The 12945-nt window shown below is 58.1% G+C and overlaps 5 protein-coding genes across 5 annotated transcripts; 2 read left to right on the forward strand and 3 right to left on the reverse strand.

Moving 5' to 3' along the window:
- Positions 1-81: 81 nt before the first annotated feature.
- Positions 82-510, reverse strand: V2A60_002816 (uncharacterized protein; the record flags this gene model as incomplete). Its single annotated transcript, XM_083254161.1, has 1 exon — positions 82-510. One exon carries the CDS (start codon positions 508-510, stop codon positions 82-84), a length of 429 nt encoding a protein of 142 aa, XP_083110287.1.
- A 1866-nt stretch (positions 511-2376) lies between these two features.
- Positions 2377-4638, forward strand: V2A60_002817 (uncharacterized protein; the record flags this gene model as incomplete). The annotated part of the gene is made up of 1 exon (XM_083254162.1): positions 2377-4638. The coding sequence occupies one exon, from the start codon at positions 2377-2379 to the stop codon at positions 4636-4638; it is 2262 nt and encodes a 753-aa protein (XP_083110288.1).
- A 776-nt stretch (positions 4639-5414) lies between these two features.
- Positions 5415-5849, reverse strand: V2A60_002818 (uncharacterized protein; the record flags this gene model as incomplete). Its single annotated transcript, XM_083254163.1, has 1 exon — positions 5415-5849. One exon carries the CDS (start codon positions 5847-5849, stop codon positions 5415-5417), a length of 435 nt encoding a protein of 144 aa, XP_083110289.1.
- Positions 5850-6149: 300 nt separating this feature from the next.
- Positions 6150-7679, reverse strand: V2A60_002819 (aldehyde dehydrogenase domain-containing protein; the record flags this gene model as incomplete). Its single annotated transcript, XM_083254164.1, has 1 exon — positions 6150-7679. The coding sequence occupies one exon, from the start codon at positions 7677-7679 to the stop codon at positions 6150-6152; it is 1530 nt and encodes a 509-aa protein (XP_083110290.1).
- A 3260-nt stretch (positions 7680-10939) lies between these two features.
- Positions 10940-12577, forward strand: V2A60_002820 (GMC family oxidoreductase; the record flags this gene model as incomplete). The annotated part of the gene is made up of 1 exon (XM_083254165.1): positions 10940-12577. The coding sequence occupies one exon, from the start codon at positions 10940-10942 to the stop codon at positions 12575-12577; it is 1638 nt and encodes a 545-aa protein (XP_083110291.1).
- Positions 12578-12945: the final 368 nt, after the last annotated feature.

Below are 12945 nucleotides of genomic sequence, written 5' to 3' on the forward strand. Positions count from 1 at the left end.
CTTTACACGACGAAGAACTCCACGCGACGGTCGAGGCTACCTTCCCCCCTTTCGATTTTTCTTTAAAAGTTTGAGAGCTTCTCAAGCGGGAGGGGCGGCGGCCGGCGCGGCAGCCGGAGCGGTGCAACCAAGCGTCTCCTTGAAGCACGCCAACCCGGCGTCCACGCCGGTCTGGAACTCCGGGGGTGCGAACAGGCCCAGACCTTTCTTGAGAGCCCCGACAGCGGTCTTGAGACCAGTGTCAATCATGCCGCTGCAGTCGATGGGCGCGGCCGGGGCGGCCGGGGGCGGCGCGTCGGTGACGGGGCAGCCGATGGCCTTCTTGAAGCAAGCGCCGCCAGCGTCGGTGGCGTCCTTGAGGTTAGCCGGGGCGCTGCTGCCCAGAGCACCCTGGAGGGCCACGACGGACGCCTTCAGCGCGGTGTCGACCATGGCGGGACAGCTGCGGCGCTCTACGGCGGCAGAGGCGAGGCCGGCGGCGACGGCGGTGATGAGGAGTGAGGCCTTCATTTCGACTAGGTAAATGGCGAAAGCTTTTGATATAGATGGTGATGATGATGATGATGATGATGGCAGCAGGGACAGAAGACGATGCGAAATGCGTAATGCGTAATGCGTAATGATGCGGGATTGTTGGCAGCAGTCATCAGCTTGGTAGGCTCTCGTAGTCGGTTATGTAGTTTTTCTTCGCTGTGCTTTTTGCGACAAATGACATATACATAAATTCAGAAAAAAGTCGTATTAGTGCCATGGAGTTGTATTGATGCGACAGCTTGCAGCATTGTCTCATCATCATCCGACGAGGGCGCGTCAGGACTCAATTGACAGATACCGCTTCCCACCCAAATCTTGCCGCTTGTCCTCCTCAAGTTACCCGCATTATTGACCCGTTGATCCTTTCGGCTTCTTCTCTCGTTTCCCTGCATGCATGTACAAACTTGTGCGCTGTGCGGTAATGCTCACCAGCTGTGAGACATGGAAGTCAGCCCCGTGGCGTGGCGAGACAGGCGCGGAACCGAGACATGAATGAGGTCCAGGATCCAGCCAGCCACAGGATGATGGTGCTCTGCTACAAAGTACAGGGTCGAGGATGTTGTGAGGCATGCCATTCCTTACGTACGAGCTGTACCAATTAACCCTTGTGAGAGAAAGATGGCGAATTGCCTGGGGCCACTCGTCCATATCCCTCATTGTTGTCGGTGTTGTCGGTGTTGTCGACGCTTTGGTTTGACGCGTATTACTATAATCCTACATCTTTGTTCTCTTCGATTGTCATTCTATAGCAGCGGAACACCGATTGAGCCCTCGCGCCTTACTGGTCGCTGTTTAGGACTGTTTTATGCGAAAAGGCCAGACGCTGGTGGATTGTAATGTAGTCCTTTTAACACAGAAATGCATCCCCGCTGTCAGACCTTTTTGGCATGTTGGCAGATCTACGGAGTACATGACTTAGACATGGCCAGGTACATTACATTCCCTGTTCTTGGCCAATTGCCATTTCACTTTTCCTTTTATTGTTAGCGGGAAAACGAAAAGAGGATAATGCAGCATTCCACAAGAAAATGACCATGTGGAGAGAATGATGTCTCTGGTACACGCGGCAACTGCTGGCCAAATGCCACTTGGAACAAGCTGAGATAATGATTCACAAAAGTCAACTAGCTTCAAGAGCCCGAAATATTGCTTTTCATGATGCGCTGTTCACCCATAGGTCGCAGGTAGCCCAGACATGGAGTCAAGATCCGTCACCTCTAGCCGCGCTAGCTGTCAAATTTCCCGCCACGAAGAGGAATTTGAGGCTTTCAACCCATTACCGCAAAGTGCGGATCTACTCTAGTGATCTTCGCCTATCTACTTTACTTCTGATACATAGCCTCTAGTTACTGTGTCGATTCGCTGTCAATGTCTTCCAATGGATCAATTCACGGCATGCCTGCCCGTACTCAAGCAATCTCGAGACTATACCATCAGTCATGTTGGCCGGAGCGGTGTATTTCTGATACATGGGAGTGAAGCCAAGGACAATGGCTGACACGGATGCAAATCAAATTCATCATCTGACGTGAAAGTGGATAGAAAGTATCTTGTCGGTGAGTTTGCCGAAAAAAAGGGTTCTCCAACCAGTAGCACTCCTGTGCTGTGGAATGCTTGCTGTATTAGCTCTGACGTGTACATTGTATTTAAGCTATCCGTATTCCAAACTAACGGGTACTTTGATATTCCTTACGTATTTGCTTGTCCCTGGCGAATCCCATATTCGTACTTCTAGTGTTCTCCTACAGGCCGTTGGGGTCAGTGTCCAGTATCCGCACTAGAAGGTCCAAGTCAAATTCACGCCGATCACAGTGTTGATACATGGTAACGAAAACTTCCGAGATGGATTACACCTACGACAGCAAAGCCTTGAACCTGCCGGACTCAGCCACGACAGGGGGCAGCGCGTCAAACTTTGATCGTGAGCAGGCCGTATTTTACGACGAGATTGGCTGCCTTGACGCAAAGACCTTCTCAGAGGCCGCAAGTGAGGCCGCCAATGTCTCCGAGTCTCCCGCTGCTTGGACTTACAAGTGTATTGGAAAATGCAAACGCCCTGCGGGAGGCTGCGTCGAGCATCTGCGGGCGCAGGTGGCAGCACTGCGGGCCACGGCGGATGATGTCGCAAAGAAGCACAGCAATGGCGTTGGCCTCATCAACAATGGATCCGGCCTGCTCTTTCCGGGGAAGCAGAAGTCTGCGGGATGCAGCCGCTCACCGGCCTGGGATGGACTTGAAGAGTCGAGCCCTTGGTTTCCAGGCAAGGTCTCCGGGGTGCCAGCACCGAATTTCTCTGCCCTGTTCGGGGTATACACCCAAGGTTTTGTCCTCGTCGACTATTGGGAGAGGATCAAAGTGTCCAAGCTGGACGGTACAATCTCCTACGCGGCCACTGACACCGCCTGGCGTCTGAAAGGCGTCGAGGTCCAGTGCGTGGATGATGACGAGGAGACGGAACCGTGGGCGACACAGACCTCTCTGGAGGGCGGCCGCGAAGGGCGGTTCAAATATCAATGCCAGATGCCGAGGCTCGGAACCGCGCAGGACACACTGGCAGAGCAGCTCTTTGCCATTGGCGCGCTGCGAAACGCCCGGGTTCTCAGCGCCGTCATGTGCTGCGTGGAACTCTACCACACGGCGGCCAAGCTCCTCGAAATGCGCGACATCACCATGAGGACGGGCCGCGAGACCAGGGTCGGCGGGCTCCGAACCACCATGGACGGCGTGGTCTTCACCAAGGTGGCGCTCAAGGGCGACCAGCTCCCGCCCAAGCTGAGCGGCTACGCCACCAGCCCGACGCCGGACTTTGAAGACCTCTGCCGGCGCGAGGGGGCGACGGGCGCGATGCGCAACACCAGCGTCATGGCCATGTCGCTGGGCTACGACCGCGGGGTCTACGGCGGCAGCATCGCGGGCATGTGGGCCGTGATGGACTCGGGCTTCATGTACGACTACTCGACGGGCAACTTTAGCCGGAAGCTGGGCCGGCGGATCGGCGACGCCTTCGCGGCGGTGCGGGCCCAGGACACGGGCAACGCGGCGCTCAACGCGCACCTCCTCGACGTCGTCACCGTCATCGCGTGCAACTTCACGGCGCTCAAGGCCAAGGCGGCGCTCGAGGACCGGCGCAAGCTGCGGTCGCGGCCGTGCATGGCCGTGTGGGACGACCTGGCGGCGGCGGCGCGGTACCGCATGGCCGACGCGGCCTTTGCGCACGTGTGGTACGACAGCCCCAACGACATGCGCAGCCTCGTGCTCGGCGGGCTCGGCTGCGCGCTGCACGACCTCATCGACGTCGGGCCCGACGTGGCGTGCGGCGAGGTGAGCAACCTGATCCCGTCGCTGACGGGGGGGGACCTGTCGGCGGGCGCGCTGCGCGCCGTCTACGTCGGGCTCGTCGCCGCGCTCGAGTGGTGCGCCGAGCACGACCCCTTCAACACGACGGGCCTGGCCATCCTCTTCACCCACTGGTGGCAGCTCTGCAACCTGCGCCACCGGCCCGTCGCCCTCATGAGCCGCGTCGCGCCCTCGCCCGCCTACGCCGTCTGCCCGGAGAAGCTGGCCGCCGAGCCGACCTTTGCGTGCATCACGCGCGGCCACGGCCTGCGCTACGTCGAGGGCCAGGCCGTCCTCGACGACCAGCGCGCCGAGCTGGCCCGCGTCGAGGCCGCCCTCGCCGCCGCCGGCGTCACCGACCTCGACGGCCTGATCCGGAAGCTCGTCCGCCCGGTACTCGACTACGCCGACGGCAAGGACACGCGCCTGCCCGTCGAGGTCGCGTACTGCACCGACGTCCTCGACGCCAACCTGGCCCGCGAGCACTCGCACAAGATCCGCGCCCTCTGGGCGCTCATGCTCATCATGTGGAAGTCCGGCGCCGTCTGGATGGCCGTCCTGGCCAACACGCAGTACTCCCACCAGGGGCTGACCAACTGCGACCGCGGACGCGACGACTACAGCGCCTCGACGTGGGGAAAGGCAATCCCGGGCGCCGACAAGGATGCCGGGGCCGGAGCGTCAGGGTCGGGCCGTCCCGAGAGCTCCAGCGTCCAGTGGTTGATGTCCAAGGCACGTCGGCTGGCGCAAAAGCTGTGGCTAGCTTAGGGCTGGCGGTTGGACAGGGTTTTGATTGCAAGCTGGTCTTGCCTTTGTGACTTTTACTCACGACATTTGACTATTCTTGCTCAGTATATACGTATAGCTACAGAAATATATTACCCGTTTTACAAAAGTTTTACGTTATTTTTGCTAGGCTACGGCCGCGTCTCTCATCTGCCGGAGGGAGACGATGGCACCACTGACAAACATGGGCAGCCCTATAATGAGCTTCAAATCAAAATTTTAAATGAGGCAAGAAGGTACATCAGATAAGAAAGGAGAGGATTCTCCCTATATCATTGATCGAGGGCAATACACAAAGTACACAAAAGCACACAGAAAATAAAGTAAAAGGCTTCCCTGTCTGCCTGCCTGCCAGTAGATATTACAGAGAATGAACTACAAGCAGATTAAGAGGATGCTATGGCATTGTAGTAATAGATTTAGCTGTCCGATCAGCCAATTTGATAAGTCTGTCTTATCTAGGCCAACTATCTACTACACTGTCCTTCTTACAGCGTGCTCGAGGGAACTCAGCTACCAAGGTCTCGTACGTGACTGTGTCGCGTTTCCTCTTGAGACGCCGCGATGAAGAGGCCCCCTCGTCAACGACCAGGACCCGCGTAGAAGGTCTCGATCCCCCTCCCCCCTCCCCTTGTTTCTCGCTTGTTGTAGAGAGACCTGCCCAACGAAACTTTTGCTTCTACAAGATGCTTGTAGGAGAGAGAGAGAGAGAGAGGCAAGGGTTGCCCCAAATCTGATTTTTTTTTTCAGCTTGCCCACTAGCGCCGGGCATACTCGATCAGATCCCACAGGTTGCCGTACAGGTCCTTGAAGACGGCGACGGTGCCGTAGTCGTGAACCGCGACCGGCCGCGCCCACTCCACGCCGGCGGCGGTGAAGCGGTCGTAGTCGCGCCGGAAGTCGTCGGTCGCGAGGAAGAGGAAGACGCGGTCGTCGCCCGTCTGCCGCCCGACGGCGGCGAGCTGGTCGGGCGAGGAGGCGCGGGCGAGGAGGATCGTGGTGACTGCACTGCTACTGCTGCCGCCGCCGCCGGAACCGACCGCCGCACCGGGCGGGGCAATGGTGACCCAGCGCTTGTTCTGCTCCGGGACGGGTCGGTCCTCGACGACGGTGAAGCCGAGCTTGCCGACGTAAAAGGCGAGGGCCTCGTCGTAGTCGCGGACGACGACGGAGACGTGCGCGATGTGTGGCATTGTTGGTTGTGGTTGTGGTGATGATGATGGCGGTGGTGGTATGTGGTGGTTGCCAAACAGAGGAAAAAATCAAGGATATATTGTGTGGGGAAACAGTTAACGGCGGAGACTGTCTCCCTCTCTGTCCTCGTCTCTTTCTCTCTCTGTTCACATACGCCACGATGGAATGGGGATCTCTGTTTGGCACATAGTATACATTTCTCATTCAATTCAAAAAAAAATCGCTTTTTCTTATATATACCCGAGCAGAAGCAAAGACAAAACAGAACCAGGCTTGACCAAAGGAATCAGACTGTACCATTACAGCTTCGCGAACAAGCCGGCGCAGGCGCCCTTGCCGAGCTGGACCAGGGTGCTCTTGGTGCGCATGTAGGCGCGGATACCCTCCTCGCCATTCTCCAGGCCGATGCCGCTCATCTTCCAGCCGCCGACGGGCATCTCGGCGGGGGACTCGCCCCAGGTGTTGATCCAGGTGATGCCGGCGTGCAGCTGGCGGATGACGTGGTGGGCGAGGCTGAGGTCGGAGGCGACGACGCCGGCGGCGAGGCCCATGGGGGTGTCGTTGGCGCGGCGGACGACGTCGGGCAGCCACTGGTCCTGGGAGCGGCCGCGGACGGCGTAGGGGAGGAGGCACATGACGGGGCCAAAGATCTCCTCACGGGCGACGCGCATGTCGTCGGTGCAGTCGGTGAAGACGACGGGGGGCACCCAGTAGCCGGCGGGGGTGGGCTTGGTGCTCTGGGCGTCGGCGGCGCCGTCGTAGAGGACGCGGGCGCGGTCGACGTCCTTGCCGTGGCGGATGTAGGCGCGGACCTTGTCCGTGTGCGGGGCGGAGACGACGGGGCCAAAGTTGGTGGCCTCGTGGCGGGGCATGCCCATGCGGATGCCGTGGCGGCAGCGGCGGACCAGGGCCTGCTCGAGGGCGGGCAGCAGGGTGTCGGGGACGAAGACGCGGGTGCCGTTGGTGCAGACCTGGCCGGTGGAGAAGAAGTTTGCGGCCATGGCGACGTCGGCGGCCTCGTCGACGTCGGCGTCGGGCAGGACGACGAGGGGGCTCTTGCCGCCGAGCTCCATGGTGATGCCCTTCATGTCCTTGGCGGCGGCGGCGGCGACCTTGCTGCCGGTGCTGACCTGGCCGGTGAAGGAGACCTTGGCGACGGCCGGGTGGGAGACGAGGGGGACGCCGGCGCTGGGCCCGTCGCCGTAGACGACGTTGAAAACGCCCGGGGGCAGGCCGGCCTCGAGGTAGATGCGGGCGAGGGTGTCGGCGTGGAGGGGGGTGACCTCGCTGGGCTTGTAGACCATGCAGTTGCCGGCGGCGAGGCAGGGGGCCGACTTCCAGAGGGCGATCTGGATGGGGTAGTTCCAGGCGCCGATGCCGGCGCAGACGCCGAGGGGCTCGTGGGTGGTGAGGACGTAGGCGTCGGGGCGGAGGGTGGTGTGCTGGCCGGGCTGGCGGCCGGCGACCAGGTGGGCGTAGTACTCGAGGACGTCGGCGCCGGTGGCGACGTCGACGGTCGACGTCTCGGACCAGGCCTTGCCCGTGTCGAGCGTCTCGGTCAGGGCGAGGGCGTCGTTGCGGGCGCGGAGGAGGGCGGCGGCGCGCAGCAGGACGGCGGCGCGCTCGGGGGCGGGCGTCTGCGACCAGGTCGGGAAGGCGGCCTGGGCCGAGGCGACGGCGTCGTCAATCTGCTGGCGCGTCGAGGTGTAGATGGTGGCGAGGGGCTCGGCGGTGCTGGGGTCGATGGACTGGAAGGTGTCGGAGGCGGATGAGGTTTTGGGCTGTGGCTGGCCGGAGTGGAAGGTGTGAATTTCTTTGGCAAAGGTCATGATGGCTTTGCTTGCTTTCTTGGTTTGTGGTTGTGGTTGTGATGCAAGAGACGCAAGTCTGGTGGGTGTGTTTGTGTGTCTTTTTCTTTTTTTTTTTTTCCCTTGGTGGGTGACAAGTGACGCAATGCGGAAACAGAGGATTCGTCGAGAGCTTGCTGGCTGTCCGGGGCCGAGTTTCGCGCAGGACGATGAATTGGGAGTAGAGCCGGTGAGAGAGACAATTGCCGAGCAAAGCAGGTGGGTTCGGCAACCAATGGTAATAGAGAGCTTGGTTGGAGTCGGTGTTGATGATGGATGGGAGGGAGGAGCTGCAAGGACGAAGTTGGCGGGCGGGCGGCGAGCGGGACACCGGATGCTCGGACGCCGGAGGTCTGGCAGCTGTTGTGGAGCAAAAAATGGAGGAACTTTTTTTTTTCCTTCTTCTTTTCCTCTTTTTTTTTTTTTTTCTTTCCTTTCTTATTTTCCATTGCGTCTTATTTTTCTCACATTTTCCTCGTGTACAATTGCTCTCGGCCCGTAGCTGCCTTGTCCCGAGTACAGTGTTTATTGTCACGTGCCCACGTACCTCTATTGTATCCTGAGCAGACGAACAACGCATAAACAAGCAGGTTTTCTGTAGTATAGGTATCCGTGTGGTTGATGGTATTACGATTGTTATTTTGATCGTGAATGCTGCGCTCTGCAACACGAAATCTTTAAAGGTGGCCGCCTCTACTTGGAGACTATACCCATCTCGATGCTACCCGGCAGCTGCCTCACGATCTGGCACTCTATACAAAGGAGCTTGGCTTCATCCTTGACTGCTACCATGAGTTTCGGCATGATGTACAGATGGGCGAGCCAGGAGATGAAGGGAATCGAGAAGCAAATCGTCATCAGGCGTGAAATTGTCCGGCAATCGCGATTGTCTGTGTACGGTGATTGCCCAGAAGTGTGCTTCCACTCCGTATCCATGCCGTGACCCCGTAGCCCACTGACTGACTACTAATACAACCCACAGTCAATTCCGCCGGCTGCCTGGTGCATTACTCGCCAGTGTTGGCGGGCGAAGGGGGCGCAAGCAAGCGTTGGTGGTTGCAGTGGGAATGGAATGACTGTGCAAATAAATTCCTTGGTAGCCAGCAGCCGGCAACGGCAACGGCAACGGTTCTGCAACACGGAGCACGGCCCGATCAGGTGGTTTACACCCCGGGCAGTTGGATGCAACCATGCAACTACAGTTGAGTGGATTGGGGACCAGCCTCGAGACTTGAGCCAGCTGGTTCCAGCCACAATGGCGTTGGCTAGAAACAGAGTTGAACCATGCAAGTCGGTAGTTCCATAACAAGCTGGTAACAGGCCATGAGTGGGCGAAGGGGATTTTTTTTCTCCCCCTCTCCTGCAGAAAGATTCCTTTCTCACAAGAGAGAGACGGAGAGTGACAGAAAGATATGAAAGCCGTCGTGAGACACGTAGCCTTGATGGCTACCTCCGTTTGCTGCTCGTGTAAAAAAGGCCGCCCCGGCTCGGCGCCCCTCCGAAGAGAAGAGGAGAGGCCCCCCCCCGTTTCCCAAAAGGGTCACTGACTAGCATCTGCAATCCACTTGAGTAGAAACAGAACCCTTGCTGTGGGCAGAATGGGTAAAAAAAAAAAGTGAATCGTCGATAGGACAACTACTGAGTTGACACGGGAAAGAAAAAAAAAAATCGGCGGGGCAGGGTGCGCCAAAAAAACAAAATGACATCAGTGACCCGCAGGCTAGGTGTCGGACGGCTCCGCCCAGCCCCAGCGGGCGCTGTAAAAATGGCCTGTAGAAGGGTGACATGGTGCGATGGTATGGGGGAGGGGGAAGCTAAAGAAGAGATTTCTTCTTCTGCATTCTTCTTCTTTTTCTTAAACTAAAAACAATAAAATAAATAAAACTAAAAGGCCAAACAGCCGCCCACTTTCGGCGCCGGCCACAGCGCGGCTACAGCGAGTTCAGCACGCGGCCAGCCTGCCTGCAGGTACGTACCTATCTTGGTACCTAGATGGACCTGCATACCCTCAGCAGAGCAGCGTCGTATTAAGCCAAGAACTGGGAAAAGAGGAACAGATGTGAAGAAAAAAAAAGACAACAAAAATCCCCTCGTTGGTCTATACAAGCTGTGCTTGCATAAAAAAAAAATCCCCAGCTCCTTGGGGCTTGCCTGATTGTGACAACCTCGACAACCCTCGACAAGCCTCCAGCCTCCATGCTCCAAGCCTCCAGCGCCCCAATAGCCCACCATCTAGTCATACCGTGCATCGAATATCAACATCGGCACTGTATTCGAACCCGCAAATCAAGAGCATCTTCACAGTGCCAACAGAGGCCCATCATTTGACCCTCTCATCCCCATATCATCACCACCCATGTTCCCTCCCCCTCCCCACCTACGTAATACCCTGTCTCGTCCATGCTGAACCACATCGCCAAACATCATCATCATCACCACCACCACCACCACCACCCAATGTCGGTGAGACGCCCGCCTCACAGTCTGACTGACTCTCTACACACACTCTACCCCGGGGCTCTCTCAACCAGGATCCACTCCACCGCCCAGCCAACTCGCGTGATCGCAATTAACAATTCCGATACTCCGCCTCGGCCAATACTGTTTGTCATTTGCTTGCTCTGCACCGCATTGCATTTGGCCGCAGCCCTGCCCTCTACTACTGAGTAATGAATATCTCTCTGAAGAATAACAATAAAAAAAAAAAAACCCATCTCCTCGGCTCTCTCCTCTCCGTACTATTTTTCTTTCCATCTTCTTAGATACCTGCCTTCAACCAACTTCCCATCCGCTATTTCCAAACCACCACCACCACCACCTCCATCATCATCATCCTCACCACAGCCCACGAGTGATCTAGCCTCGACACCTCTCAGCTTTCCAAAGTGGCGTTCAATCACCTACTATAAACCCTTTCCCGCTCTCCCTCGCTCGCTCCGTGACCCGACCTGCATATCCCGCTCCGGTTCCGGTCAAGCTCTGGCTTCTGTTTGCTCCACCCACCCGGACCCTAGTCACCCTACTTGCCGCGCCTTTGTCTCTTCTTTTTCTTTTTTTCTTCTTCTACTTCTTCTACACCTTCTACTTCTTCTACTTCTTCCTCTCTTATTAGTCCAGCCTCCCAAACCCTCTCTTCGGCCTTGGATACTCTTTCCTTGTTTTTCCTTTTCGTTTCTTCTATTTGACATTCAGAAACCAACACCCCTCCAATCCCTCCCCTCGGCCCCTCCTCCCCCAAAAAAATGACCACACAGTCTCTTCCCGCTTCGGCGGCCACCAACTTTGACTACATCATCGTCGGTGGTGGCACCGCCGGCTGCGTCCTCGCCTCTCGCCTCTCCAGCTACCTCCCCGAGCGCAAGGTCCTCCTCATCGAGGCCGGCCCCTCCGACTTCAACCTCTCCCAGGTCCTCAACCTCCGCGAGTGGCTCTCCCTCCTCGGCGGCGACCTCGACTACGACTATCCCACCACCGAGCAGCCCAACGGCAACTCCCACATCCGCCACTCGCGCGCCAAGGTCCTCGGCGGCTGCTCCTCCCACAACACCCTCATCTCCTTCCGCCCCTTCCGCCACGACATGGACCGCTGGGTCCAGCAGGGCTGCACCGGCTGGACCTTTGACAACCTCACCCGCCACATCGACAACCTCCGCAACACCTTCCAGCCCGTCCACGCCCGCCACCGCAACCAGCTCTGCAAGGACTGGGTCGCCGCCTGCTCAACCGCCCTTGGCATCCCCGTCATTGACAACTTCAACTCGGAGATTCGCGAGACCGGCCAGCTCACCAGCGGCGCCGGCTTCTTCAACATCTCCTACAACCCCGACGACGGCAAGCGCAGCAGCGCCTCCGTCGCCTACATCCACCCCATCCTTCGCGGCGACGAGCGCCGCCCCAACCTCACCGTCCTGACCGAGACCTGGGTCTCCAAGCTCCACGTCGATGGCGACGTCGCTACCGGCGTCGACATCGCCCTCAAGTCGGGCCAAAAGATGACTCTCCGCCCCCGCAAGGAGATCATCCTCTCCGCCGGTGCCGTCGACACCCCCAAGCTGCTGCTGCACTCGGGTCTCGGCCCCCGCGCCCAGCTCCAGTCCCTCGGCATCCGCGTCGTCAAGGACCTCCCCGGCGTCGGCGAAAACCTCATTGACCACCCCGAGACCATCATCATGTGGGAGCTCAGCAAGCCCGTGCCCCCCAACCAGACCACCATGGACTCGGACGCCGGCGTCTTCATCCGCCGCGACCCCACCAACGCCGCCGGCAACGACGGCGATGCCGCCGACATCATGATGCACTGCTACCAGATCCCCTTCACCCTCAACACGGAGCGCCTCGGCTACCCCCTCATCCCCGACGGCTACGCCTTCTGCATGACCCCCAACATTCCCCGCGCCCGCTCCCGTGGCCGCATCTATCTCACCTCGGCCGATCCCAACGTCAAGCCCGCCCTCGACTTCCGCTACTTCACCGACCCCGAGGGCTACGACGCCTCCATCCTCGTCGACGGCATCAAGGCCGCCCGCAAGATTGCCCAGGAGGCTCCCTTCAAGGGCTGGCTCAAGCAGGAGGTCGCCCCCGGCCCCAAGGTCCAGACCGACGAGGAGATTAGCGAGTACGCCCGCCGCGCCGCCCACACCGTCTACCACCCGGCCGGCACCACCAAGATGGGCGATGTCTCCAAGGACGAGTATGCCGTCGTCGACCCCGAGCTCAAGGTCCGCGGCATCAAGAAGCTGCGCATCGCCGACGCCGGCGTCTTCCCCGAGATGCCCTCCATCAACCCCATGCTTACTGTCCTCGCCATTGGTGAGCGAGCTGCCGAGTTGATTGCCATGGAGGAGGGCTGGAAGCCCGACTCCAACAAGCCCCGCCTGTAAAAACCCAGCACACGGTCGGCTGTATTAAAAAAAAAGAGAGAAGAAAAAAAAAAGTCGGCAAGGCTTTTATTGTCTTTGCTTTCTTATATTTGGAAACGGGAAATGTCAACAAAAGAAATTGACAAGTTTTTTTTTTTTTTGGAGAAAAGAAGAACCTCGCAGTCTGGAGCGTGCCCAGCCGCCTAACCTGCGAATTAGGAATGACTACATGTATATATACCTGTCGGTGCATGATATCACTTGAACATGATGAAGCTAGTAAAAGCGAAAAATGAGGAACAGAATGACAAGTTGAAACGTAACTTTGCAAACTCGTGGATCAGAGTGCATTACGCAAATAGGTGAATACGTCAAGCAGACCAAGAAGT

The sequence above is a fragment of the Cordyceps javanica genome, chromosome 2, assembly GCF_051103115.1.
Source record: "Cordyceps javanica chromosome 2, complete sequence".
NCBI classification, from domain to species: domain Eukaryota; kingdom Fungi; phylum Ascomycota; class Sordariomycetes; order Hypocreales; family Cordycipitaceae; genus Cordyceps; species Cordyceps javanica.